This window comes from Pelodiscus sinensis, unplaced genomic scaffold (assembly GCF_049634645.1).
Source record: "Pelodiscus sinensis isolate JC-2024 unplaced genomic scaffold, ASM4963464v1 ctg100, whole genome shotgun sequence".
NCBI lineage: Eukaryota > Metazoa > Chordata > Testudines > Trionychidae > Pelodiscus > Pelodiscus sinensis.
In genome coordinates, this window is record NW_027465939.1 from 260763 (window position 1) to 286597 (window position 25835).

The window sequence follows — 25835 nt, forward strand, 5'->3', positions numbered from 1 at the left end:
GGCCAGTGCTCCTCCCCTCCCCCCGGGAGGAATAGCACAGACGTCTCCTGGTTCCTGTGTTAACAGCGATCCCAGGCTGTGCTGGGTCCCTGGGAACCAATAAACCTTCTGCACTCCCTGCCGGCTGAGCGTCCCCTCTGGGGGACTCCCCCCCACTCCATGACACCCCCCCGCCATTGCTGGCCACTGGTCCCCACTCCCCCGGTGGGCAGGCGCATGGCCAGTGCGGATCCTGCAGCTGCACGTCCTGAGGGGGCGCAGGCGGCGCGGGACAATTTACCCGGTTTAAGAAAACGCTGCCGCACCTGCTGGACTGTCCCTTGTGAACCGGGACATCTGCTGGCCCGCCCGTGCCCAGGCCCCCCGCCTGGCATAGGGAGACGCTGCCCCCGGCGGCGCAGGGCAACGTGGCCTCGCAGTCCCCCATGGTCATGGCAGGACGCAGCTCTCGGAGCGGGGCGCCGTCCCACCTGGCACCGCCGGTCACTGGGCTCTATCTATAGCCGGGCTCTCAGCTCACCGCTGGGTCACACGCCTCAGCTCGCTGCCAGAGAGTCACAGGGCGGCAGAGCCTCAGGAGCCAGCGAATGCAGCCCCCTGCCCCACTCACTCACCCCGCAGGCTGCCACGGGCACAGCGCAAACAGCTGAGGCGCCTGTTTCTGGGAGGGGCACGCAGCTCGGGTTGCAGCCTGGCGGCCCTGGGGGATATAAGGGCAGGACCTGGCGGGTGCCCCAGACATCGGCCTGGCCACAGGCTCAGCTGGGTTCTGCCTGCACAATGGGGAAAACCCTGGTCGCTCTGCTCCTCGCCCTGGCTCTGGTGACCCCTGGTGCCGCCGTGACGCTTGGCACCGCTGCGCCGAGAAAGGTACCGGCAGGCGCGGCTGGGCAAGGGGAGCTGGGGGGCTGGCTCCAGGGCTGAGTCTCCCAGTGATTTCAGCTCCCAGCCAGCGGGGGAGAAACCCAGCTCCAGCCCCACTGGTGCAGGGAAGAGGCTCCTCATGAAGCCTGTTTAGCCCTGTTCATTGGGCAAGTCCCCTACAAAGGGGGCTGGGGCGGGTCCCTCACCTCCCCCTTGCTGGGCTGCTCACCTCTCCCAGCCCTGACTATCCGGCAAATCGGCGCAAACCAGGCACCTGCTGCACTGACAGACGCCAGGTCTCTCCCCGCCCAGCCAGCCTCCGGACGCTGCCTGCAGCCCCTGCTCACGTCACGATTACCCAGGGTGTGAACCCAGGGCTGTTGCACCCCGAGGGCTCCGCTGGGGCAGGGAGAGGGGCCATCGCTGCCAGGGGCTGGCCACTGAGCGAGAGACAGGCCTGTGAGCGGTAGCAGAGCTCGGCTCCAGCCCCGTTAGCTGCATTTCGGGTGGCACCCCCGCCGGGAAGAGCCCGAGATAAGTGGGGAGGCGTGGGGGGGAGGGGCGCTTTCCGGGAGCTCAGGAAGCAGAGACCAGCCAACACTTTGTGGCTCCTCTCCGGCTCTGTGGTCTGGGCTCGCGGGTCCCAGGCTCGGCTGAGCACCTGACCCGGCCATGTGTGGGCTGACCAGGCGCCTCCCTTTCCAGTGCGTCCTGTCCGGCTCCTGGAAGAGCAGCCTGGGCTGCAAGATGATCATCTCTGGGCTCAGCGAGACTGGGGAGTTCTCAGGCTCCTACCTCCCTGCCACCATGGCCCCCAGGGCGGGCGTCTTGCTCTCGCCCCTGCACGGAGTCCAGCACGACGCCAACCGGCAAGAGCAGCCCACCTTCGGCTTCACTGTGAAGTGGCGGTTTAGGGGTGTGTGGCCTGTGGGGGGTGGGCAGGCATGAGGGGAGGGTCGGCAGGCAGACCCTGGGCTCTCATTCCCCACTGTGGGGCAGGGCTGGTCTCCAGGGGTGTGTGGCCTGTGGGGGGTGGGCAGGCATGAGGGGAGGGCCAGCTGGCAGACCCTGGGCTCTCATTCCCCACTGTGGGGCAGGGCTGGTCTCCAGGGGTGTGTGGCCTGTGGGGGGTGGGCAGGCATGAGGGGAGGGCCAGCTGGCAGACCCTGGGCTCTCATTCCCCACTGTGGGGCAGGGCTGGTCTCCAGGGGTGTGTGGCCTGTGGGGGGTGGGCAGGCATGAGGGGAGGGTCGGCAGGCAGACCCTGGGCTCTCATTCCCCACTGTGGGGCAGGGCTGGTCTCCAGGGGTGTGTGGCCTGTGGGGGGTGGGCAGGCATGAGGGGAGGGTCGGCAGGCAGACCCTGGGCTCTCATTCCCCACTGTGGGGCAGGGCTGGTCTCCAGGGGTGTGTGGCCTGTGGGGGGTGGGCAGGCATGAGGGGAGGGTCGGCTGGCAGACTCTGGGCTCTCATTCCCCACTGTGGGGCAGGGCTGGTCTCCAGGGGTGTGTGGCCTGTGGGGGGTGGGCAGGCATGAGGGGAGGGTCGGCAGGCAGACCCTGGGCTCTCATTCCCCACTGTGGGGCAGGGCTGGTCTCCAGGGGTGTGTGGCCTGTGGGGGGTGGGCAGGCATGAGGGGAGGGCCAGCTGGCAGACTCTGGGCTCTCATTCCCCACTGTGGGGCAGGGCTGGTCTCCAGGGGTGTGTGGCCTGTGGGGGGTGGGCAGGCATGAGGGGAGGGCCAGCTGGCAGACCCTGGGCTCTCATTCCCCACTGTGGGGCAGGGCTGGTCTCCAGGGGTGTGTGGCCTGTGGGGGGTGGGCAGGCATGAGGGGAGGGCCAGCTGGCAGACCCTGGGCTCTCATTCCCCACTGTGGGGCAGGGCTGGTCTCCAGGGGTGTGTGGCCTGTGGGGGGTGGGCAGGCATGAGGGGAGGGTCGGCTGGCAGACTCTGGGCTCTCATTCCCCACTGTGGGGAAGGGCTGGTCTCCAGGGGTGTGTGGCCTGTGGGGGGTGGGCAGGCATGAGGGGAGGGCCAGCTGGCAGACCCTGGGCTCTCATTCCCCACTGTGGGGCAGGGCTGGTCTCCAGGGGTGTGTGGCCTGTGGGGGGTGGGCAGGCATGAGGGGAGGGCCAGCTGGCAGACCCTGGGCTCTCATTCCCCACTGTGGGGCAGGGCTGGTCTCCAGGGGTGTGTGGCCTGTGGGGGGTGGGCAGGCATGAGGGGAGGGTCGGCTGGCAGACTCTGGGCTCTCATTCCCCACTGTGGGGCAGGGCTGGTCTCCAGGGGTGTGTGGCCTGTGGGGGGTGGGCAGGCATGAGGGGAGGGCCGGCCGGCAGACCCTGGGCTCTCATTCCCCACTGTGGGGCAGGGATGGTCTCCAGGAGTGTGGAGGGGGTCAGGCGTGAGGGGAGGGTCAGCAGGACAGGGCTGTCTGCCCCGTGAGGCAATGGACTGCTAGGGGCTGGTGTCCAGGCAGTTGGGCGACTCGGGCTCAGCTGGGAGCAGGGCAGTGGACAGAGCAAGCCTGAACCTCGGCCAGCGAGAGGCCTTGTCAGGGCTGCTCCCACTCTGGCACTCCGAGTGCAGAAGGTGGGGGCCTGCACGAGACCGTAAAAGCCTCGTCTCTAGAGACTTCTGCTTTAAATAGCTCCCCAAGGTCACAGGCCCCTGGCCCTGGGAGACCAGCAGCCACCACTGAGTGTGAAAGACCCTTCTTCTTAGACCCAGGGAGAAGCACTTGAACTTCATCCAGAGGCAGACACCCCCTCCCCCCCCCCCACAAGGGAGCTTGAAGACAGAGAGAGAAAACAAGCGGCAGTCCCAGCTAGCAGCCTCCCCGTGTTCGGCAGACACACAGCCCTCCTGCCACCTTCCCAGGCACAAGAATCAAATCATGGCCTTAGAAAGATGATTTTATTGCCAAAACAAAAGGGAGACCGGTAACACAGACTCGGTTGCTGGGTGTCACAGAGAGAAGAACGGATTAAAATGGGGTCTCTGGGCGCAGCTTAGATACAGTGAAGGGAGGCTCATGGATTAGCACAGGGACATTTAACCAAACAACAAAACAAAGACAAGAACCTGATCACAACTAACTAGGCATTTCCCTCTCTACTCACGCGCCGTACGTCAGGGTCCGGTCCATGCCCCGCATGGCTTGGAGTTCTGCCTGGTTCAATTCATCTTGTTCCCCCATCTCCTGCCTTAGAAACCTCACCCAAAGGAAACAGCCGGCAGCTTTATCCTCCCATTCAAATCTCGGCACCTTCCCCCATTGGCTCTCCTGGGCCCCACCAACACCCCCTAGCTCCCTGAGTTTAACCCTTTAGTCACCGAACGCTGGCCAGCCCTCCCTTCTCCTTCCCAGGCCTGGAGCCATTGGGGTCACGGGGCAGCCCCGGCAGGCGCGGTGCACGGCAGACAGGAGGTGATGGTGAAGCCAAACGTTGCATGAAGCATAGAGGCTGGAAGCAGATGGGTCTGGGGGAAGGAGCCGCAGGGGAAGGCTCAGTGAGGGGGATCTCTAAGTGCGTGGAACCCCTCCCAGCCAGCCAGCCCGGCAACAGTGCACACTGGGAACGTGCTGATGCTCCTGCAATGCCCTGGCCAGTGGGGTACATGTCCTTGGGCTGTGGCAGACGTGAGTGTGACAGACACGAGCTCTGTCGCTCACACTGCAAGGCCAGGACGTGCCTGGGGCAGGGCCCAGGTGGCAGCTGTCACACTTTCCACAGTGACGTGGACTTGGCCTTCGTGGCCCAACTCGGAGTCCCCTTCCACCAGCCCTGAAACCAGGTAACTCCTGAGGGGCAGGCAGACGCTGCAGGCGGCCAGTAGCACAACAGGGAATTGCCATGGCGAAAGGATCGACGGCTGCAAAGCCGGGGGGCGGGGGAGACCCTGACAGGACTGGGATGGGCCCAGCACCCAGCGGCGCTGCTGGGGGTTCAAAGTTCCCACTTCCAGCCACAGGGCTGGAGGCCGATTTTACCAGCTAGCGGGCCCGTCACTGGGAGCCAGGGGGACCCAGCTCGGAACCGTGGCAGGCAGGTGGGGCTGCTCTGAGACCAGGTTTGAAAGTCACCTCTTCAACGTCCCTTAGTGCCCAGCCTGCCACCGCCGCCCCTGGCCAGGACGCTGCCGCGGCGCAGCCCACAGGCCCCAGCGCCCGGCTCAGCACAGCTGCGGGGGGCTGGTCGCGCTGCTCAGAGACGCTGTCTCATTGCTGCTCTTGCCAGCGCCCGCGGTGTGTCTGCAGGTGCGAGGCCTGCAGGGCAGGTGCTGCTTCCTGTCTGGGCAGCGGTTGGGGGAAGGGGAGCACCAGGTCATCTGTTTGCCCTGCAGGCAAAAGTGGGTTTTAATGGGGTCTGAAATGTGGTGAGTGTGGGGCAGGGGGCTGTGTGGATTAGTGTGGGGAAGAGGGCGTCGGGCCCAGGGGGCCACGTGTGTGTGGGGCTGGGAGCCACAGACCCAGGGGCATGACGGTTAGTATGGGGCAGGGGGCTTCGGGACCAGGAGGTGGTGGGAATGAGTGTAGAGCAGGGAGCGGTGAGTGTGGGGCAGGAGGCGGTGGGGGTGAGTGTGGGGCAGGAAGTAGTGGGGGTGAGAGTGGGGATGAGTGTGGGGCAGGGGGAGGTGGGGGTGAGTGTGGGGCAGGAAGTGGTGGGGGTGAGAGTGGGGGTGAGTGTGGGGCAGGGGGAGGTGGGGGTGAGAGTGGGGATGAGTGTGGGGCAGGGGGAGGTGGGGGTGAGTGTGGGGCAGGAAGTGGTGGGGGTGAGAGTGGGGATGAGTGTGGGGCAGGGGGAGGTGGGGGTGAGTGTGGGGCAGGAAGTGGTGGGGGTGAGCGTGGGGGTGAGTGTGGGGCAGGGGGCAGTGGTGGTGTGTGGGGCAGGGAGCAGTGGGCTGAGTGTGGGGCAGGGGGAGGTGGGGGTGAGTGTGGGACGGGGTGGTGGGGGTGAGAGTGGGGGTGAGTGTGGGGCAGGGAGCAGTGGAGTGAGTGTGGGGCAGGGGGAGGTGGGGGTGAGTGTGCGACGGGGTGGTGGGGGTGAGAGTGGGGGTGAGTGTGGGGCAGGGAGCAGTGGAGTGAGTGTGGGGCAGGGGGAGGTGGGGGTGAGTGTGCGACGGGGTGGTGGGGGTGAGAGTGGGGGTGAGTGTGGGGCAGGGGGCAGTGGGGGTGAGTGTGGGGCAGGGGGCAGTGGGCTGAGTGTGGGGCAGGGTGCTGTGCTCTGTCCTGTACTCAGTGCCCTCGCGCCCTCGGGGTGGGTCACTGCCCTGAGCCCCCGGACTGGCTCCAGCAGTGGGGCGCCCGCAGCGGGCCCAGCGGGAGGGGTCAGTGCCGTGCCTCGGGCGCTGAGCCGGTTGCTCCCGCCCACCAGAGTCTCCGCCGGACTCGGTGACCGTCTTCGTGGGCCAGTGCTTCCAGGGCGAGCAGGGCGCGGAGACGCTGCACACGGCCTGGCTGCTGCGCGAGGAGGTCAGAGACTCACGCAGCGACTGGAGAGCCACCAGGTGGGTGCTGGGCACACCTGGCCGGGTGCTGCCTGCGGAGCGGGACGGCAGGGCCTGGCCCCGTCACTGCTCAGGGCTGTGGCCTGGCTGGGATCCCGACCCCGGCTCCGAGCTGGGCCACTGCTGGGGGTACGGGACCCCCGAGTGGGATGGGGCAGGGCCGGGCCGGGCTCCCAGCCCAGACTCACCAGCATCTGGAAGATAATAAGGTGACAGGTGACAGCCAGCATGGATTGGTAAAGAACAAATCACGTCAAACCAACCTGATCGCTTCTTCGATAGGATAACGAGTCCCAGGAGGTTTACCTGGGTGGTCGACAAATACCTTTGATGTCGCCACCCGCGCGTCCAGACCATCGCGCTGAGCCGGCAAACAGCTGATCAGCTCAGCGCGGCAGCCAGGTAAATTTAAATGAAGCGGTGATTATTTAAATCACCGCTTCATTTTCCTATGTCTGGTAGCCTCATCTACATGCCTCTGGCGCCAGAGCCATGTAGTCTAGACGTACCCTAAGGCATGACTGGTCTCTCATGACCTTCTATCAATAAACTAGGGAACTGCAACCGAGATGGGGCTACTGTAAGGTGGGTGCAGAACTGGCTGGATAACTGGTCTCAGAGAGGAGCTATTAACAGTTCCCAGTCAGGCTGGAAAGGCATAACAAGTGGGGTTCCCCAGGGTCTGTTCTGGGACCGGCTCTGTTCAATATCTTCATCAACAATTTAGATATCAGCATAGAGAGGACTCTTATTAAGTTTTCAGATGATGCCAACCTGGGAGGGGTTGCGACTGCTCTGGAGGAGAAGGTCAGAATTCAAAATGATCTGGACAAATTGGAGAAATGGTCTGAGATCAATAGAATCATAGAATCATAGGACTGGAAGGGACCTCGAGAGGTCATCGAGTCCAGCCCCCGCCCTCAAGGCAGGACCAAGCTCCGTCTACACCATCCCTGACAGATGTCTATCTAACCTGTTCTTAAATATCTCCAGAGAGGGAGATTCCACCACCTCCCTTGGCAATTTATTCCAATATTTGACCACCCTGACAGTTAGGAATTTTTTCCTAATGTCCAATCTAAACCTCCCCTGCTGCACTTTAAGCCCATTACTCCTTGTCCTGTCCTCAGAAACCAAGAGGAACAAATTTTCTCCTTCCTCCTTGTGACACCCTTTTAGATATTTGAAAACCGCTCTCATGTCCCCCCTTAATCTTCTTTTTTCCAAACTAAACAAGCCCAGTTCATGAAGCCTGGCTTCATAGGTCATGTTCTCTAAACCTTTAATCATTCTTGTCGCTCTTCTCTGTACCCTTTCCAATTTCTCCACATCTTTCTTGAAATGTGGCGCCCAGAACTGGACACAGTACTCCAGCTGAGGCCTAACTAGTGCAGAGTAGAGCGGCAGAATGACTTCACGAGTTTTGCTTACAACACACCTGTTGATACAACGTAGAATCATATTTGCTTTTTTTGCAACAGCATCACACTGTTGACTCATATTCAACTTGTGGTCCACTATGACCCCTAGATCCCTTTCCGCCATGCTCCTTCCTAGACAGTCGCTTCCCACCTTGTATGTATGGAACTGATTGTTCCTTCCTAAGTGGAGCACTCTGCATTTCTCTTTATTAAACCTCATCCTGTTTACCTCCGACCATTTCTCTAACTTGCTAAGGTCATTTTGAATTATGTCCCTATCCTCCAAAGAAGTCGCAACCCCACCCAGTTTGGTATCATCTGCAAACTTACTAAGCGTACTCTCTATCCCAATATCTACATCATTGATGAAGATATTGAACAGTACGGGTCCCAGAACAGACCCTTGCGGAACTCCACTTGTTATCCCTTTCCAGCAGGATTTAGCACCGTTAACAACAACTCTCTGACTACGGTTATCCAGCCAATTATGCACCCACCTTATCGTGGCCCTATCTAAGTTATATTTGCCTAGTTTATCAATAAGAATATCATGCGACTAATAGGATGAAGTTTAATAAGGACAAATGCAAAGTGCTCCACTTAGGAAGGAACAATCAGTTTCACACACACAGAATGGGAAGTGATGGTCTGGGAAGGGGTACGGCAGAAAGGGATCTAGGGGTCATAGTGGACCACAAGCTAAATATGAGTCGTCAGTGTGATGCTGTTGCAAAGAAAGCAAACATGATTCTAGGCTGCGTTAACAGGAGTGTTGTGAGCAAGACACGAGGAGTCATTCTTCCGCTCTACTCTGCACTAGTTAGGCCTCAGCTGGAGTACTGTGTCCCGTTCTGGGCACCACATTTCAAGAAAGATGTGGAGAAATTGGAAAGGGTACAGAGAAGAGCGACAAGAATGATTAAAGGTCTAGAGAACATGACCTATGAAGCCAGGCTTCATGAACTGGGCTTGTTTAGTTTGGAAAGGAGCAGACTGAGGGGGGACATGATAGCGGCTTTCAAGTACCCAAAAGGGCGTCACAAGGAGGAGGGAAAACAACTTGTTCATCTTGGCCTCTGAGGACAGGACAAGCAGCAAGGGGCTGAAACTGCAGCAGGGGAGGTTTAGGCTGGACATTGGGAAATTTTCCTGCCTGGCAGGGGGTCAAACACTGGAATGAGTCGCCCGGGGGGTTGTGGAATCCCCGTCTCTGGAGAGACTGAAGAGCAGGCTGGACACACCGGCCAGGGACGGTCTAGACCAGTCTCTCTCAACCTTTTTTTAAAGTACCCATTTTTTCAACAGTTACAAGTACCCCCAGCCCCTACAGTTTTCAGACACACTCACATTTTTTTCTACCATTGCAACACATTTGTGTAAACAGCATAATCGTAGCCGGGCAGGTGGTGACATTTGTGGGTGTAAAAAATACAAAAATAATGAAGTGCTGTAACACTTAAAAGAAACATTCATCATCACTGACACTTCTCCGACTTTGTGTGTTGACGTCCCCCCCAACCTCTCTCGGGCACCCCGGGGGACTCGGACCCTGCTCTAGACGGTGCTTGGTGCTGCCGTGACTCCAGGGGACTGGACTTGACCTCTCGAGGTTCCTGGGCTCTAGGAACTGGGGGAAGCTCTAGGGCCTGTGCCATGCAGGAAGGTCGGACCAGTCCCAGGGCCTGTGTTGTGCAGGGGAGGGGGGTGACGGCAGGTCAGGGAGCCCCCGACCCTGCACCCCGTCTGCAGCCAGATGTGACTCCGCCCACCAGGAGAGCACAAATGGGCTTATTGCTTCTCCAGGATCCAGCCCAGCGCAGGCACAGGATAGGCCGACGGCCCTAGTGCCCTTGGGGGGCGGGGTCACAGGCCCCTGAACCCCGTACTGGCTTTTAGTCTCCTCCGTGCTTCCCCACGCTCCGACTGCCCCGCCCCAGGCCCCGCCCCCAGCCAGGTGGCATCTCCGCCTCCCTCCCTTTGTCTCTCCCCCGGGAAGAGCCGTGTTCCCTGCCCAGGCTGGGACTAGGTGTCTGGGCCAACCCACAGGTGGGTGAGTCCGTGGGAATCCCACAGCGCAGCCAGGCGGGGTACGGAGCAGACAGCCCCCCCCCCCCCGTCACAGGGTGTCATCCACACACAAGGGTCTCCACTGGCCTGGGAACGGATGCGTGTCTCTTGCTGGGGGGCAGGGTTTGCTGCGGTCCCTGGGCCTGGCACACCCCAGAGCTGCCAGTGATCCCTGGTGGGTCAGGCAGGGGCCAGGCGCATGTCCTGCCACAGCCGTTCCCAGAGAGAGAGCCACCCAGGGTGGGGGCACCGCTGGGAGCCAAGGCAGAGGGCAGGGAAGGGCCTTTCCGCAGAGCCCTGCCCCCACGGCGGTGCGGCTGGGTGGTTCTGAGGCCACGGCGGTGCGGCTGGGTGGTTCTGAAGCCACGGCGGCGCGGCTGGGTGGTTCTGAGGCCACGGCGGCGCGGCTGGGTGGTTCTGAGGCCACGGCGGCACGGCTGGGTGGTTCTGAGGCCACGGCGGCGCGGCTGGGTGGTTCTGAGGCCACGGCGGTGCGGCTGGGTGGTTCTGAGGCCACGGCGATGCGGCTGGGTGGTTGAGGCCACGGCGGTGCGGCTGGGTGGTTCTGAGGCCACGGCGGTGCGGCTGGGTGGTCCTGAGGCCACGGCGGTGCGGCTGCTCCCACCCTGGGCTGGGCGTCTGGGCGGCCCCTGAGATGGAGGCTGAAGCTGGAGGAGGTGCCTCTTTAGGCCTCTCTCAGTCTTCATGGCCCTGCCTCCTGCCCCCCAAGTAAGGGCAGCCCTGGGCGCAGGCCCCGCACGCAGTAACCCAGGCGCTGCGCTTCCCTACAGGGTCGGCACCAGCATTTTCACCCGGGTCAAATGATGGAGCGGGGGCCAATCCGCGAGGAGCGACGGCGCCCGGTGACCCAGCAGCCCCAGGACCACGCTCTGCAGCCCCGGCTCCGGCCCTGCCCTGCCGGGATTGTCTGGGCCCCCAGGGAGCAGCTCGCTGGGCTGGTCGCCCGTTTCTGGCTCCATCTCCCCGGGCTGCCCATAAAGCTCTAGCGCAGGAGGCACAGGAGTCTCTGGTGTTTTATCGCTCTCAGCCCTGGAGTCGCTGTCGCGGAGCCGTCTGTCCCGCCCGCCCCGCCTGGGCTCCCCGGGGGTGCCGGAGTCTCCCCGTGAGCCCGGCCCAAGGAGACGCCCGTTTGCTAAACCGCCTCCAGGCTCGTCCCGGACGCTCCTTTCCCTCAAGCAGGCGCCACCCCGGGAGGTTCTGGGCGCCAGGAGCCAAATAAACCTGTTCCCCTGGAAACCAGAGCCCAGGTCTGTGGCCTTCTCCCTGGGACCCGCCCCTCAGACCTCGCCCTGCCCGGGTGGCGGGACGCTCTGGAGGAACCCGGGGTGGACCCAAGCCAGGGAGGGTAGAGCCACAATCCAGAGTTAGAGAGGCCCTTAGGCCTGGGTCTGAGCCGCCCCCCAGTGGCTGCTTCCCTGGGCCCTCGCACGCTCTGTCCCCCCACGTGGCTGCTTCCCTCGGCCCTCGCACGCTCTGTCCCCCCCCACGTGGCTGCTTCCCTCGGCCCTCGCACGCTCTGTCCCCCCCACGTGGCTGCTTCCCTCGGCCCTCGCACGCTCTGTCCCCCCCACGTGGCTGCTTCCCTGGGCCCTCGCACGCTCTGTCCCCCCCACGTGGCTGCTTCCCTGGGCCCTCGCACGCTCTGTCCCCCCCACGTGGCTGCTTCCCTCAGCCCTCGCACGCTCTGTCCCCCCCACGTGGCTGCTTCCCTCGGCCCTCGCACGCTCTGTCCCCCCCACGTGGCTGCTTCCCTGGGCCCTCGCACGCTGTCCCCCCCCACGTGGCTGCTTCCCTGGGCCCTCGCACGCTCTGTCCCCCCCACGTGGCTGCTTCCCTCGGCCCTCACACGCTCTGTCCCCCCACGTGGCTGCTTCCCTCGGCCCTCGCACGCTCTGTCCCCCCCCACGTGGCTGCTTCCCTGGGCCCTCGCATGCTCTGTCCCCCCCACGTGGCTGCTTCCCTCGGCCCTCGCACGCTCTGTCGCCCCCACGTGGCTGCTTCCCTCGGCCCTCGCACGCTCTGTCCCCCCCCACGTGGCTGCTTCCCTGGGCCCTCGCACGCTCTGTCCCCCCCGCGTGGCTGCTTCCCTCGGCCCTCGCACGCTCTGTCCCCCCCCACGTGGCTGCTTCCCTGGGCCCTCGCACGCTCTGTCCCCCCCGCGTGGCTGCTTCCCTCGGCCCTCGCACGCTCTGTCCCCCCCACGTGGCTGCTTCCCTCGGCCCTCGCACGCTCTGTCCCCCCCCCACATGGCTGCTTCCCTCGGCCCTCGCACGCTCTGCCCCCCCCACGTGGCTGCTTCCCTCGGCCCTCGCACGCTCTGTCCCCCCCCCACGTGGCTGCTTCCCTTGGCCTTCGCACGCTCTGCCCCCCCCACATGGCTGCTTCCCTCGGCCCTCGCACGCTCTGCCCCCCCCACGTGGCTGCTTCCCTCGGCCCTCGCACGCTCTGTCCCCCCCCCACGTGGCTGCTTCCCTCGGCCCTCGCACGCTCTGTCCCCCCCCACGTGGCTGCTTCCCTCGGCCCTCGCACGCTCTGCCCCCCCACGTGGCTGCTTCCCTTGGCCTTCGCACGCTCTGCCCCCCCCACGTGGCTGCTTCCCTCGGCCCTCGCACGCTCTGCCCCCCCCCCGTGGCTGCTTCCCTCGGTCCTCGCAGCTCAGCCCCGCTCCTGGCAGCCGCCAGCTCCCAGTGGGCACTAACCCCCAGGGGAGCAGGGGCAGCTGCCACCCCCAAGGCAGGCCCAGGGCGAAGGGCAGAGGCCTGGGGATGCTGCGGCACCGCTCAGACTCCCCTGAACCCGCCCCCCCAGCAGTAAGTGGGCCCAGGGGTGCCCCATGCACTGTCACCGTGGGGGAAGGGCCTCTCCTGCCCCCCGCCCAGGGACTAGGACACTCAGGCGCCTCTTTGCCCACTGCCAGGGCCTTCTTGGGGACAAGCTTCCGGGCAGCGTCCTCGGCTTCACCCCTCACCCAGCGCAGCCCAGGCCACGCGCCGGCTGGGCCTGGCTTCCTGGGACTGTGCAGATGCCACAGGTGGGGGGGGGAGAAGAGGGGGTAGGGCCAGGGCCCTCTGCCTGCAGGAGGCCGGTCGGGGGCAGGGCAGTTACCGGGGGGGGGCAGGGGGAGGCTGGACCCCCTTGCACGGGGGCAGCTTGGGGGGCTAGCGGGGCCCCTGCACACAAGGGACAGCGCCACAGGGGCCCAGTTTATTTACACTTTATTGCACAAGCCACGGTGCCCCCCACCATGGGCACCAGCCCTCAGGGCTCTGTGCACCCCCACAGCAGGGCAGGCCCCGCGCTGGTGACAGCCCTGGGCAGAGAACTGTGCCTGTCACCCCCCCGCTGGGGTGGGGGGCGCGGCCTGGCCTGTGGGAGCGTGGGGGCTGGGCAATCCGCGCCTGGAGCTGCAGGAATTGCTCAGGGGCCTGGACCCCGGGGCCCAGCCCAGTGGGGCCCAGCCCGGCTGCAGAGCTGGCCCAGAGTGCTGGGGGGCTGGGAGGGGCTGCAGCCCCCTCCCCACTACAGGCAGCTGCCCCAGCTCAGGTCTGGGGGCGGACGGCAGACCCCGCGCCGGGGCCGTTTGAGGAACTGAGTCAATAAGGGGTGAGTAGCCCCGGCCCTCACATCTCGTCTACTCGGTGCTGCTGGATCACCACGCTGGGGGTGCGCGCCACCCACTCCTGCCTCTCCGGCTCCCAGGCTGCCGCCTCGGCTGAGTGCAGGGGGCCCCTCGCAGGCAGCTGCTGGGCAGGACCCGGCTCCGAGCCAGCCCCTGCCGGAGGGTCGGAGGAGGAGTTGCTCTTGACGGCCGCGCTGTGCTCTGGCCGGGGCGGGCTCCGGCCCCCCTCCCGGGAGCCATTGAGGCTGCCTGGCAGCGAGGCCTTCTCGGCTTCCAGGGTCAGCCCTTCCAGCGTGGGCCCCTCCCGCTGCGGGGCGGCTCCTGCCTGAAACCGGGGCCCCTGACTGGGGTACTCGCGGATCTGCCGAGACAGCACTGCAAGAGAGAGGCGAGTCGGTCCGGCGCCAGGACACGGCCGGGCTGGGGGCTGCCCTGGCCCTGCTCTGCACGGGGCAGCCGCTGGCAACGGCACAGGACAGCCGAGCAACCACGACAGCACCAAGCCCGGGACCCACGGGGAGCCCAGGAACCCACAGAACGCCTGCCTCTCCCCTGGCCCCACTCACCCCCTCGGAGCTCCTCCGGCTGCACCCTGGCTCCCAGCGGGTAGAGGCTGGGGGAGAGAATGAGGCAGAAGGACAGGAGCAGGACCTGGGGAGAGAGCACTGAGCCGTGAGCACGGGCGCGACGCCAGCCCCGCCAGCCCCGGGGGCGGCCCAGCCACTCACCACGATGCAGGTGCTGGCGGTGGTGGTCTTGGTTGAGGACTGTCGCACCAGGGCCTGGAGCTTCCGCAGCTGCTCGAGCAGAGACCTGGGGCCGAGTGTGAAACACGAGTGAGCACCCCCATCCCAGGCTGCCCCCACCCGCACGGGCCCCGTGGCCCCCTCTCGGGGCAGGGCGGGGGTGCTGCCTGGAGGGGCCATGTCACGGGAAGCCAAGCGCTCCCCTTCCCCCGGGGCTGCCCCCTTCCCAGTCTCCATGCGGGGGGGGGGGGGGGGGGGAACGACTCACATGTTCTCCTTCTGCAGCAGCTGCACCTTCTTCTGGAGCTGGTGGTTCTGCGCCGTGCAGGCCACCACCCTGCCGAGTGGCAACAGGGAGAGGAAAGTGTCAGACGGGGCAGGGGTTTGCACCGCTGGCTCTCTGGGCAGGGTTGAGGGTGCCCTATGCCAGGTGGGGGTGTCCCCATCTCCCCCTGCACTGCCACACGCTGGGGCGCAGAGCCCAACTGCTCCCACACAGATGGGGGAACTGGGCTACCACCGATTTGCAGGCAGACGGGGCCAGCGGGGATGTACCCTGGGACTGACCCCGGCCCTTGGCGTCCCAGGGCGGGTGACACCCACCCCCCACACCTGAGCTGGCAGCCCCGTGACACAGGGCTGCGCTGGCCCCAAGGCGGCTCACAGGAGGGGCCGGTCTCAGCCCGCGATCAGAGCTGGCCACTTTGCCAGCGCACGGAACGTGAGAGCAGCCAGGCCGGGTCAGACCAAGCCCGACCAGCCCAGCGTCCTGTGCCGGCAGGGCCAGTGCGGGGGCCCCAGCGGGCATGAACAGAACAGGGAACCCCCCAGGGAATGTCGCCCGTTCCCAGCCCTGACACACACAGGCCAGGGACCCCGGCCCGGCTAACAGCCACTGGCGGGAATGCATCTCGCAGCCCTGGCCTGGCGCTCCCCGGGGTGCAAACCCACCGCTTGCCCCGGTACCTGCTCTCCAAGCCGTCCATATAGACCTTCTTCCTGCGCCGACTGTCCTGGGCCGACTGCTTGTTCCGGATCTTTCGACGGACTCTCTTCAGGAGCCGCTCCTCAGCCTGGAAGAGCCAGCTCCAGTTCCAGCCACGCTCCCAGGCCAGAGCCGCCCCAGCCACGCCCGCCCCCGCCCGAGCTCAGGAGCTGGCAGGTGCCTGCCAGGGGGCCGGGTGCAGGCAGCGCCCATGTGCTGGGAACCCTGCTGCAAGCCCTGGCCCAGACGGCAAGGCCTCCTGGGGCTGCCGAGACCTGCTGCCCCCAGGGCGCCAGGAAACGGGGGAGCCACCAGGCAGAGCCTCAGCTCCAACAGCACTTTCTGCTCTCCCAGTCTGCATGTGCATGCACCCCCGCCCTGAGCTCGCTGCACCTCACCATGACCAGGCCGCAGAGGGGAGGGGTGAGCTATGGGCGCCGGGGGAGCAGGCTGAGGACTATCAAGACGCACCTCACTGGCCCTCCAGCTCTCCGCAGCACCCCCATCCCGTCCCTCCACAGCAGCGGACGGGCCCCCAGCAGCTAGTGCTGCACTGGCTGGAGGGCCTAGCTCCATTCGGGGAGCAATTCGCCGGCTCCAGAGTGTGGGGAAGGGCCCCCCTCAGCGCTACGATCAGTCTCTGGCCTGGCCCTCCCAGCCGGGCTGGTGGGGACTCACCTTGGTCAGGGGCAGGTGGGCTGGCAAGGAGACACCCTCCTTCTGCAGAAGCCGTTTCTCCTCTTCTGTCAGGGTGAGCTCGGGGAAGCCAGACTGGAAGACAAAGGACTCGCTGCTGAGACTGGAGACCCTGGGCGCGGGGAGCCTGCCCTGAGCCGGAGTTTGGGGGCCTGGAAAGGCAGGGAGCAGGTGGGGCTTGTCCCTGGGGCATGGGCCTCAGTACCTGCACGGGGGACCCAGGCCCCAAGTCATCCACAGGCACCGCAATGTCTCCTGGCGTCTCCTCTGCACTTCCAGAGTCCCCCCACGCATCTGGGAGAGGAACAAGAGTCAGGCTCCACCCACGGCACCCCCATAGCAGCCAGCCACCCCGCCCCCGCAGACAGCCTCCGGCCGCGGGGCCGGCCCTCACCGAGGTCAATGAAGATGTCTCCTTCTGCCATCTCCGCTCTCGCGCGCTGCAGCACCGCCCCGTCGCGATGGAGGGAGTAGCTGTGGTCCACCTGCACCACGGCCGAGCTGGAAGGGCTGCTGGCCAGGTCGCTGGCCGGGGACCAGGGCATGGGGACTGTGGTCTGGTCCTCGGAGAAGCTGCTGTCGCTGTCGGGGGGCGAGTGGCCCTGCCCAAAGGGGCTCAGCAGGGCGCTGAGGAAGTCCTCCACCTCCTTCTCATCCAGGAGCTGCGCAGGAGAGTGGCTGTTCAACAGGCCTGCAAGCCCCCTCCCACGGCTCAGCTCTGCCCACCCCAGGCACCAGGCTCACCTCGGGCTCCAGCAGCCCCCAGTCTCCCGGCAGCTTGGCGTCGGCCCCAGGGAACGCCGCACAGGGGGAATCGCCCGCTAGGAGGAAGCTGAGCAGCTCTTCCTCTGCCAAGGCAGCCACCTCTGCTGGACACGACATCTGAGCGAGACAGACAGGCCACCCAGGGGCTGGGGGAGAGCGCCACCTCCCGCCTGCCCCTCCGGTGCACCACAGGCAACGCGAGGCCTGGAGCGTGCTGCTGCGGGAGGCCGGGCGCCCTGAGCCCTGCGGCCCACGAGCAGGCGGCCGGGCCGGGCCCAGGGAAGTAGCCAAGACTCTGCCCCGGCCTGACGCCACCGAGGCCCCGATCCGGCCGACAGGTGCAGCAGCTTCGCTTGTGGGGCAGCCCTGCTGATCGCTGTGTGGGGCGCCGAGGAGCAGGAAGGAGGGGCCTGCTGGCAGTCCAGGTCAGGCAGGGCCCCGCCCCGCTGCTCCAGGGAGCGCCTGGCTGGAACGGGCCCAGCAGGGAGGAAGGGTCGCGAAAGCTGCTCCGCACACGCAGCGTCTCTCCCCGCGAGGGGCCCACGCCAGGGCACCGCGGTTCGGACAGCGCCGAAGGGGCCGTGCTCAGCCCCACGCGGCCGGCTGCGCCATGGGAAGGCTGAGAGCACAGGGCTGAGCGGCAGAAGGGCCCCTCGACCTCCTTACTGCCTTGGGCCCCAAACGCTCCCCTTTGCCTTGGGCCCCAAACGCTCCCCTTTGCTGGGCAGGCCTCCGGCTAGTTCTCCACAGGCACCCAGGCTCGTGGCCAGGAACCGCTGCCCCAGGGCAATGGCCAGGGGCACCAGGCGCATTCTCCCTCCTTCCCTCTGCAACCGAGCCCCAGCCAGCGGGCTCTGGGTGTGGAGCTGCACCCCGCCTGCCCCATGGCCCCAATGCCTCAGGCGGGCTCCTGTCTGCGGGGGCAGGACCCCAGGGCTCTATCAGGAGGGGCAAGGCGCAGGGGCTGGGGTTCTCTCCGCAGGGGGAGGGAACGGGGGGCAGGACCCCAGGGCTCTATCAGGAGGGGCAAGGCGCAGGGGCTGGGGTTCTCTCCGCAGGGGAGGGAACGGGGGGCAGGACCCCAGGGCTCTATCAGGAGGGGCAAGGCGCAGGGGCTGGGTTCTCTCCGCAGGGGAGGGAACGGGGGGCAGGACCCCAGGGCTCTATTTGGAGGGGCAAGGCGCAGGGGCTGGGGTTCTCTCCGCAGGGGGAGGGAACGGGGGGCAGGACCCCAGGGCTCTATCAGGAGGGGCAAGGCGCAGGGGCTGGGGTTCTCTCCGCAGGGGGAGGGAACGGGGGGCAGGACCCCAGGGCTCTATTTGGAGGGGCAAGGCCGCAGGGGCTGGGGTTCTCTCCGCAGGGAGAGGGAACGGGGGCAGGACCCCAGGGCTCTATCAGGAGGGGCGGGGCGGGATTCTATCCATGGGGGGAGGGGATGACAGGATGCCGGGGTTCTATCCGGGGGAGGGGCAGGGGACCAGACGGCGGGGTTCTATCCGGTGGGGGGGGCAGGGTGCCGGGGTTCTATCCGGGAGGAGGGGCGGGGGGTGCAAGAGCCCGGGGTTCTCTCCGGGGGGGAGGGGCGGGGGGGGAGGGCGCCGGGGTTCTCTCCGGGGGGGAGGGGCGGGGGGGGAGGGCGCCGGGGGTCTCTCCGGGGGGGAGGGGCGGGGGGGGAGGGCGCCGGGGGTCTCTCCGGGGGGGGGAGGGGCGGGGGGGAGGGCGCCGGGGGTCTCTCCGGGGGGGGGAGGGCGCCGGGGTTCTATCCGGGGGGGAGGGGCTGGGGCAGGGCGCCGGGGTTCTATCCGGGGGGGGGGAGGGGCGGGGGGGGAGGGCGCCGGGTTCTATCCGGGGGGGAGGGGCGGGGGGGAGGGCGCCGGGTTCTATCCGGGGGGGGAGGGGCGGGGGGGGGAGGGCGCCGGGGTTCTATCCGGGGGGAGGGGCGGGAGCAGGGCGCCGGGGTTCTATCCGGGGGGGGAGGGGCGGGGGGGGAGGGCGCCGGGGGTCTCTCCGGGGGGGGGAGGGGCGGGGGGGGAGGGCGCCGGGGGTCTCTCCGGGGGGGGGAGGGGCGGGGGGGGAGGGCGCCGGGGGTCTCTCCGGGGGGGGAGGGGCGGGGGGGAGGGCGCCGGGGGTCTCTCCGGGGGGGGGAGGGCGCCGGGGTTCTATCCGGGGGGGAGGGGCTGGGGCAGGGCGCCGGGGTTCTATCCGGGGGGGGGGAGGGGCGGGGGGGAGGGCGCCGGGGTTCTATCCGGGGGGGGGAGGGGCGGGGGGGAGGGCGCCGGGGTTCTATCCGGGGGGGAGGGGCGGGGGGGGAGGGCGCCGGGGTTCTATCCGGGGGGAGGGGCGGGAGCAGGGCGCCGGGGTTCTATCGGGGGGGAGGGGCTGGGGCAGGGCGCCGGGGTTCTATCCGGGGGGGGAGGGGCGGGGGGGGAGGGCGCCGGGGGTCTCTCCGGGGGGGAGGGGCGGGGGGTGCAAGAGCCGGGGTTCTCTCCGGGGGGGGGGCGGGAGCAGGGCGCCGGGGGTCTCTCCGGGGGGGGGGCGGGGGGTGCAAGAGCCCGGGGTTCTCTCCGGGGGGGGAGGGGCGGGAGCAGGCGCCGGGGGTCTCTCCGGGGGGGGAGGGGCGGGAGCAGGGCGCCGGGGGTCTCTCCGGGGAAGGGGCGGGGGGGGAGGGCTCCGGGGGTCTCTCCGGGGGGAGGGGCGGGGGGAGGGCGCCGGGGTTCTATCCGGGGGGGGGAGGGGCGGGGGGGGAGGGCGCCGGGGTTCTATCCGGGGGGGAGGGGCGGGGGGGGAGGGCGCCGGGGGTCTCTCCGGGGGGGAGGGGCGGGGGGCTGCGCAGACCCCGGTACCTCGTTCGGCAGCTTCCGCCCGCAACACCGCTTCCAACACACCACGGATGACGTCACCTGGCCCAGCAGCCCGTGCGCACCCCCTCCCTCTACGTTGCGCGGGGCGGGCCCCGATCCCTATTGGCCAGCAGCAATGTCACCCAGACGCGCTGAGAGCCCGCCCCCAGCTACGCATGATTGACAGGGCGCAGGGGGGCCGAGGGGTGGGAGCCGGGCACGGGGGCGTGGCTCCGGCCCGCCCCGCCCCGCCCCGCAGCGGTGCCCATGCAGCCGGGGCAGTCTCACCGGGCCCGGCAGAGCCCCAGCGCTTCCAGGGTCTGGACTCGGGCTGTGCCGGACCCCCGGGGCTCTGCCCCTCCCCCAGGGCCTGGGGCAAAGCGCTGGGGGACTGAGCCTGGCCACCTGGCCCTTGCCATGGGCTCTGTGAGGTCACTGTCCCCAGCCTGCGTCAGAAGGCCCCTGTGATGTCACTGCCGCATCACTGTCGGGCCCCAGGTCTGGTGCAGAGGCTCCCCGGGAAGGGGAGGAGCCCAGTGGAAACAGGGAAGCTGGTGGTGGCTTCCATGGAGCTGTGGGTCAGTGCCCCCCCGGCACAGCTCTCCAGGCAGCTGCCCTGTGCTGGGTCTGAGCCCAGTGGAAACAGGGAAGCTGGTGGTGGCTTCCATGGAGCTGTGGGTCAGTGCCCCCCTGCACAGCTCTCCAGGCAGCTGCCCTGTGCTGGGTCTGACGGCTCAGATGGGGGTTAGGGTGGGGCTAGGGCCTAGGGCTGAGCCCAGCAAGCGTGGGGTGGAGGAGTGCAGGGCTGGGCCAGTGTGGGGCGACCCATGGGGAGTGCCGCCACCGGGCGGGCAGGCTAGCGCAGTCCCTTTTAAATGGTTAGAGCTTTATGAGGGGTCCCCACGTGGGACCAGGAGCCCAGATGCTACGGCACATTTCCAAAGGCTGGGCGGACAGGCTGGGGCTGGGCACTGCTGAGGGTGTCTGCTCAGGTGAATGCTCAAAACCAGGGCTCCTTGCAGCCCCGACTGGAGCCCTTTCCCAACAAGCCACACACCAGTCACACGGAGCGCTCCAGCTGCCATTCCGGCCAGCAGGAAGCCTCACAAGCAAAACCCCTCCGAAACCCCAGCTCTCCCTGTGCCACAATCAGCCCTGAGCCTAACACAGGTGAGGGGTTATAGAACCCGATCTCACCTACCCCGAATACATCCCCCTGGCCCAAAGAATCAGCCCCAACCCCAGCCAATTTACACTCTGGATCTTACCCACAAGAGCACGCTGGGCCGATCCTTTAGAATCTACCATCTAAAGGTGTATTCATAAAAGAAAGAAAAGGAGGAGAGTGAGGTTGTTAAGGTGAATACGATCCCCAAGTTCTCAATGCAGGCTCTTAGCAGAGATGTTACACACGGCTAGCTTAAAAGTCTCTGGTGTCCACCTGCATTAGGCCGGGTCGGCCTCCTTCCCGCTCGCTGTCCCTCGCAAGGCTGCATCTGGGGTCAGGAGCAAGATTGAAGACCAGATGGAGACGGCCTCATGGGATTTTTATATTCCTGGTGTGTCCCTAACTCAAGCTGGTCACATGGTCACGTGACCTATCTCTGTTTCGCATGCAACTTGCCATGAGGCACTGGCCAATCTGCAGGCTGCCAGACGCATCCCTCAGGTGTGTATTGGCCACCCAGAGCCAGTGTCCATGCAGCAGGGCTAGAGAGCACCGCCAGGCACTGAACAAGCCTTCCTCACAACAGGCAGTCCATGCCCATTGCTCTGTCTCAGACAGAGAGCACACCACACCAGCACAGAGCCCCTATTCATAACACCTCACACAGACTCACACACATACATGAGTGGCACACACAGAGTCAGTATGACACAAGCTTTCGTTTGACACCTCACATGGCCCCCTTTGTACAGACTTTGAGGCAAACACGCCCCCCCCCCCCCGTGGGTGCAGCAGTGACCTGTCTGCGCTCCCTTTAAAATCCAATAACATGACACCCCAACTCAAAACTGATGCAGGAGGTGATGCCAGTAACATCACTGAGGGCATCACAGCCTCCCCATGTTTTGGCTCTGTGCTACTGCGGGTTCTAATCCAATATTAGAAACAGGAGTACAGACCTGGACGAGTGGGAGGATAGCTCAGTGGTTTGAGCATTGGCCTGCTAAACTCAGGGTTGTGAGCTCAATCCTTGCAGAGGCCGTTGGGGGCACAAATTGTCAGGGTAGTACTTGGTCCTGCTGTGAAGGTGGGCGACTGGAGGCGATGACCTTTCAAGGTATGTTCTAGGAGATAGGCAATCACCATTATTTTTAAAGTGTGTGAAAACCAGGCTTGCCTAAAATAGGCTTCAGCACTGCAAGGTCTGTCCTAGTGACAACCATGTCCTTGCACCGTTTTGTAAACCTTGGTAAGAACCATAGTCAGTCAGATCTGCTTTTGCAGCATGATCCCCATGTGTGTCATGCAATCTTGCCCAGAGCTAAAGAAAATAGTAAAGTTATTCAGGGTAGCTCTGGCAACTGTCTGAAATCCAATTAACATGAGTTACTGTAGGGATTCTCATCCCCCATAGTGTAGGTATCTTGGCCTTAGCCATGAAAACATAATGATGGTGTGCCTCAGTTTACCTTTCCACACAGCACATTCTGACTGGAATCTTCTTTGTCCTGTAAGAAGTTCCAAGATCAGTTACAGGCATTACCGTGAAATATCAATATCACAAGGTCCTTTAACATACAATGGGTCACATGGTACATTTCTTGGCAGGTTCAATGGTCTTTCCAAAAGAGCACGCACACTGGACATTTCTACAATTCTTGGTAACAACAACACATTGTGTCAAGTATCAGGGGGGAGCCGTGTTAGTCTGAATCTGCAAAAGCGGCAAGGAGTCCTGTGGCACCTTTTAGACTAACCGAAGTGTTGGAGCAGAAGCTTTCGTGGGCAAAGACCCCTTCGTCAGACACATGTGACATGCAAAGTGGTCTTTGCCCATGAAAGTTTATGCTCCAACACTTCATTTAGTCTAAAAGGCGCCACAGGGCTCCTCGCCACAATGGCACATTGGTTACAACAGTTAACATCAGCAATAGGAACAAATCCATATCCAGTGCCCATCGACAGTACTTTCCCCCGGGCCCCATCTTTGGCTCACTACTGATGAAATCCTGGCCTTTTAGGCTTAAACGGCAACTTTCCTTTGCAAAAGCAAGTTTTGCCTTCCCCCTTTTCGTGTGGGTTCAAATCCTGAAGTCCATAGCTTAATAGAGACAAAGAACGGGCTGGGTGTGTCTTCCCTGCCAAAGATGGCCATGGAATTTTCCTTCTCCCCCCAGTCAGTCAGGTAACAATAACAAGCAGCCCAGACACCCTTCTGATCCTCTGCTTTCAGCCTACTTCCCCAGGTGGGTCTCTGCCTCACAGAGAGGGTCCATTCTCACTGACATGATAGACTTACAAATCTCTTGTCCTTCCACCACCACCCTGTGCTTCTGCATGGAATCAGGTGTCAAGTTCACTGATAGATTACAAGGGTCCACTGTGTCTAGAGATGGGAGCGTAACTGCCATCTCCTGCATTCTAGAGAGACTAACCACACAGCTGTTCTGCTCTGCATACTTAGCTACATGGTCCTTCCTCTGAACCTGAGACACATGGCTACGTCTACACTGGCATGATTTTCCGGAAATGCTTTTAACAGAAAAGTTTTCCGTTAAAAGCATTTTCGGAAAAGCGCGTCTAGATTGGCAGGACGCTTTTCTGCAAAAGCACTTTTTCCATGGCCAATCTAGACGCGCTTTTCCACAAAAAAGCCCCGATTGCCATTTTCACGATTGGGGCTTTTTTGCGGAAAACAAATCTCTGCTGTCTACATTGGCCTTTTTGCGCAAAAGTTTTTCAGAAAAAGACTTTTGCCCGAACGGGAGCAGCATAGCATTTCCGCAAGAACACTGACAATCTTACATGAGATCGTCAGTGCTTTGTGGAAATTCAAGCGGCCAGTGCAGACAGCTGGCAAGTTTTTCCGCAAAAGCAGATGATTTTGTGGAAAAACTTGCCAGTCTAGACACAGCCATGCTGTCCATCTCATCATCAGCCTGGAAACATTTCTGTCCCAAACACGCGGACTTCCCAGCAAGCCGGTCAAATACAGTCATTGGTTATCACAGGACGATTCCACCTCTCTGGCCGTTTCTGCCTCCTTTGAAACAATCCACGATCCCTCTGAAACCTCTTCAAAACTGTCCACACTGGACCTTTCTAAATCCAGGTCAGTGGAGTCACTGTTAACAGAAATATTCTGTCTATCAGGCACTGAAACAAGTGTCTCACAGAACAAACTGCTGCCTCTTACAGGCAGAGCTTTCTCCTGATCTTCCCCAAGCCAGCCACTTTCACTCCTTCAGCCTCAGCAAACCGCTGGCCAAAATCACTGTACAGATTCTCTTCCCTATAAACTCCTGTAAGCAACAGCTCACCTTCCCCTGGCCCTACAGTAGCATTGCTCTGCTGAGCCACAACCAACTCCTCCTGAGTTTCCCTTACCCCACCCCACCCCATGCTCATGAGGGTTAGCCAGCAGCCTGGGGACTAAGGGGTTAACTATGTCCCTTACCTAGCCAGGTGGAGTGGCCAATAGGAATGTCGGTAGGAATTTCAAACTGGGAGAAAGGAGTTTTGGGTTTTCCCTCCTTTGTTCTGGACAGTTCTCTCCAGCTATTGAGGGGGACAGACACTACGTCTCCCTCCAAGGAAAGACTCTTGCTTCACTTTCTGTAGGTGGGGTACGTTTAGATAAATCCGTCAGGTTTCATTGTTTTATGGTTTGGGTTTGGGATCTGCTGTCGGGGCACTTTTTCAAAGCTATTTGGTGTTTCTTTGTACCTAACTTCTAGGCCCATGGAGTTCTCCAGGAGGATATTTTGTTTGTTACTTTTCCATCCAGCCGTTATGCTTGCAACAGGAATGTTGTGCTGATAATAAAAGTTTTCTCTCTTTTCTTTTTATTAACCTGGGATTGGTTAATGGTGGTGTGACGGACCCAGGCAGGTCCGCACTAGAGCCCCAGGCCGCCGGGCGGGCCGACAGGCAACCCCGGGAGCGGGGGCGAACGGACCCGGGGGGACACCCAGCCGGAGAAGGGGCGGCTGGCCCCGCGGCGGGGAAGGAGGGGCCGGGAGCGGCCGCAGCCGATGGGCGGGGAGCCCGAGCAGCGCAGGTCCAGCGTCAGGGCGGTACGCCCCGGCCGTGACGTCAGTGAGTGTCGGGACGCCCGGGGGCGGAACTGACGCCCCCGGCGCCCTCGGCCGGGCCGCTTGAAAAGTGGCCGGCAGAACAGGCAGCGGCGGCACTCGGAGGAGCTGCTGCCGCCCCAGCTGCCAGGGGGAGACCCCCCCGCGTTGGAGGAGAAGGACCGGACCCGAACCCCCACGACGGCCGCGGGACGAGACCGACGCTTCGGGCGGGGTAAGCGACCCCGGGGGCCCCCCTGACGGGGCGGAGGGTAGCGGGGAGTGGAAGGAGCCCGGGGCGGGGTCCTTCTGGCGCCCGTGGACAGGTGCGTTACGGGGATAGACCCCACCTGTCGTGGGAGGAACGTCTCCATTGTTCCCCCACTTAGGGCCCCGGGCTGGGACCCCCACACCCCCTCCCCACCTCGAAACCCCCAACCCACGCACCCCCCCGCGGGGGTGAACAACGCAAGGTACAGTAGAGGGTGAGAAGGGGGCCAAGGCCCTTACCCTCCTTTCACCCCAGCAAGGACCTTGCCCACGGACAGGCGACCCCGTCCCCTCGCCCCTAGCACCCGGACAGACCAGTACCCCGGGCTGCCAGAGGGGAGTCGGGACAACGAGTCCGCGGATCCCAGCCCAGACTCGCGGGCGGGAGGGGTGTTCGCACCCACGCGAGCCATCACCCTGCTTTTACTTTGGGTGAGATTTTCCCAAATGGTCTCCCTGGTTTATTAATTTGGGTGGTGGCAATGGAGATTCTAGCCCCAAGATCCAGGGTTTAGTTTGATACCAAAGCCTGGAAGCTAAGGCTTTGGGGTGCACTGGCTGGCCCCCACGTCTGCATTTATCCTGCCAGAGCGGGGAAGGAGCCAGGACACCCCCGATCATCTGTGGCCCTCAGGCAGGTTTCCACACGACCCACGTCAGGTAAACAGACCCCTCAGGTACGAGGTCAGAGACGTTTCCCTTCCCTTTGCAGCTTTCCAGACTGCCCGTAGGCACCGCAGTTAACTCCCCTGCTCGCCTCTGCCCCGGCAGGGCAGGGCCGTCCTGAGG

At 64.2% G+C, this 25835-nt stretch overlaps 2 protein-coding genes across 3 annotated transcripts; one reads left to right on the top strand and one right to left on the bottom strand.

The window, feature by feature from the left end:
* Positions 1-622: 622 nt before the first annotated feature.
* On the top strand, positions 623-10877 carry LOC102461030 (avidin-like). The gene is made up of 4 exons (XM_075917093.1): positions 623-870; positions 1570-1780; positions 6243-6375; positions 10655-10877. Exons 1-4 carry the CDS (start codon positions 781-783, stop codon positions 10686-10688), a joined length of 468 nt encoding a protein of 155 aa, XP_075773208.1. The 5' UTR covers positions 623-780; the 3' UTR covers positions 10689-10877.
* A 2205-nt stretch (positions 10878-13082) lies between these two features.
* CREB3 (cAMP responsive element binding protein 3) lies at positions 13083-19913 on the bottom strand. 2 transcript variants are annotated; one of them, XM_075917101.1, is made up of 10 exons: positions 19539-19913; positions 16675-16812; positions 16325-16592; positions 16136-16224; positions 15913-16005; positions 15201-15322; positions 14518-14586; positions 14232-14316; positions 14070-14154; positions 13083-13878 (listed from the first exon to the last, which is right to left on the bottom strand). In XM_075917101.1, exons 2-10 carry the CDS (start codon positions 16810-16812, stop codon positions 13505-13507), a joined length of 1323 nt encoding a protein of 440 aa, XP_075773216.1. In that variant the 5' UTR covers positions 19539-19913; the 3' UTR covers positions 13083-13504. The 2 variants fall into 2 exon arrangements, with proteins under 2 accessions (XP_075773216.1, XP_075773217.1); XM_075917102.1 differs by having other exon boundaries at positions 15216-15322; positions 19539-19909.
* Positions 19914-25835: the final 5922 nt, after the last annotated feature.

Excerpts from the sequence above, each read along its gene's own strand:
- LOC102461030 (XM_075917093.1), top strand. The coding sequence starts at position 781 with ATGGGGAAAACCCTGGTCGCTCTGCTCCTCGCCCTGGCTCTGGTGACC. Across the intron at positions 1,781-6,242 it reads TGTGAAGTGGCGGTTTAGGG|AGTCTCCGCCGGACTCGGTG; the intron begins GTGTGTGGCCTG and ends CCCGCCCACCAG. Across the intron at positions 6,376-10,654 it reads AGCGACTGGAGAGCCACCAG|GGTCGGCACCAGCATTTTCA; the intron begins GTGGGTGCTGGG and ends GCTTCCCTACAG.
- CREB3 (XM_075917101.1), bottom strand. The coding sequence starts at position 16,812 with ATGTCGTGTCCAGCAGAGGTGGCTGCCTTGGCAGAGGAAGAGCTGCTC. Across the intron at positions 16,225-16,324 it reads AGACATCTTCATTGACCTCG|ATGCGTGGGGGGACTCTGGA; the intron begins GTGAGGGCCGGC and ends TTCCTCTCCCAG. Across the intron at positions 14,587-15,200 it reads AGCAGGTACCGGGGCAAGCG|GGTGGTGGCCTGCACGGCGC; the intron begins GTGGGTTTGCAC and ends GCCACTCGGCAG.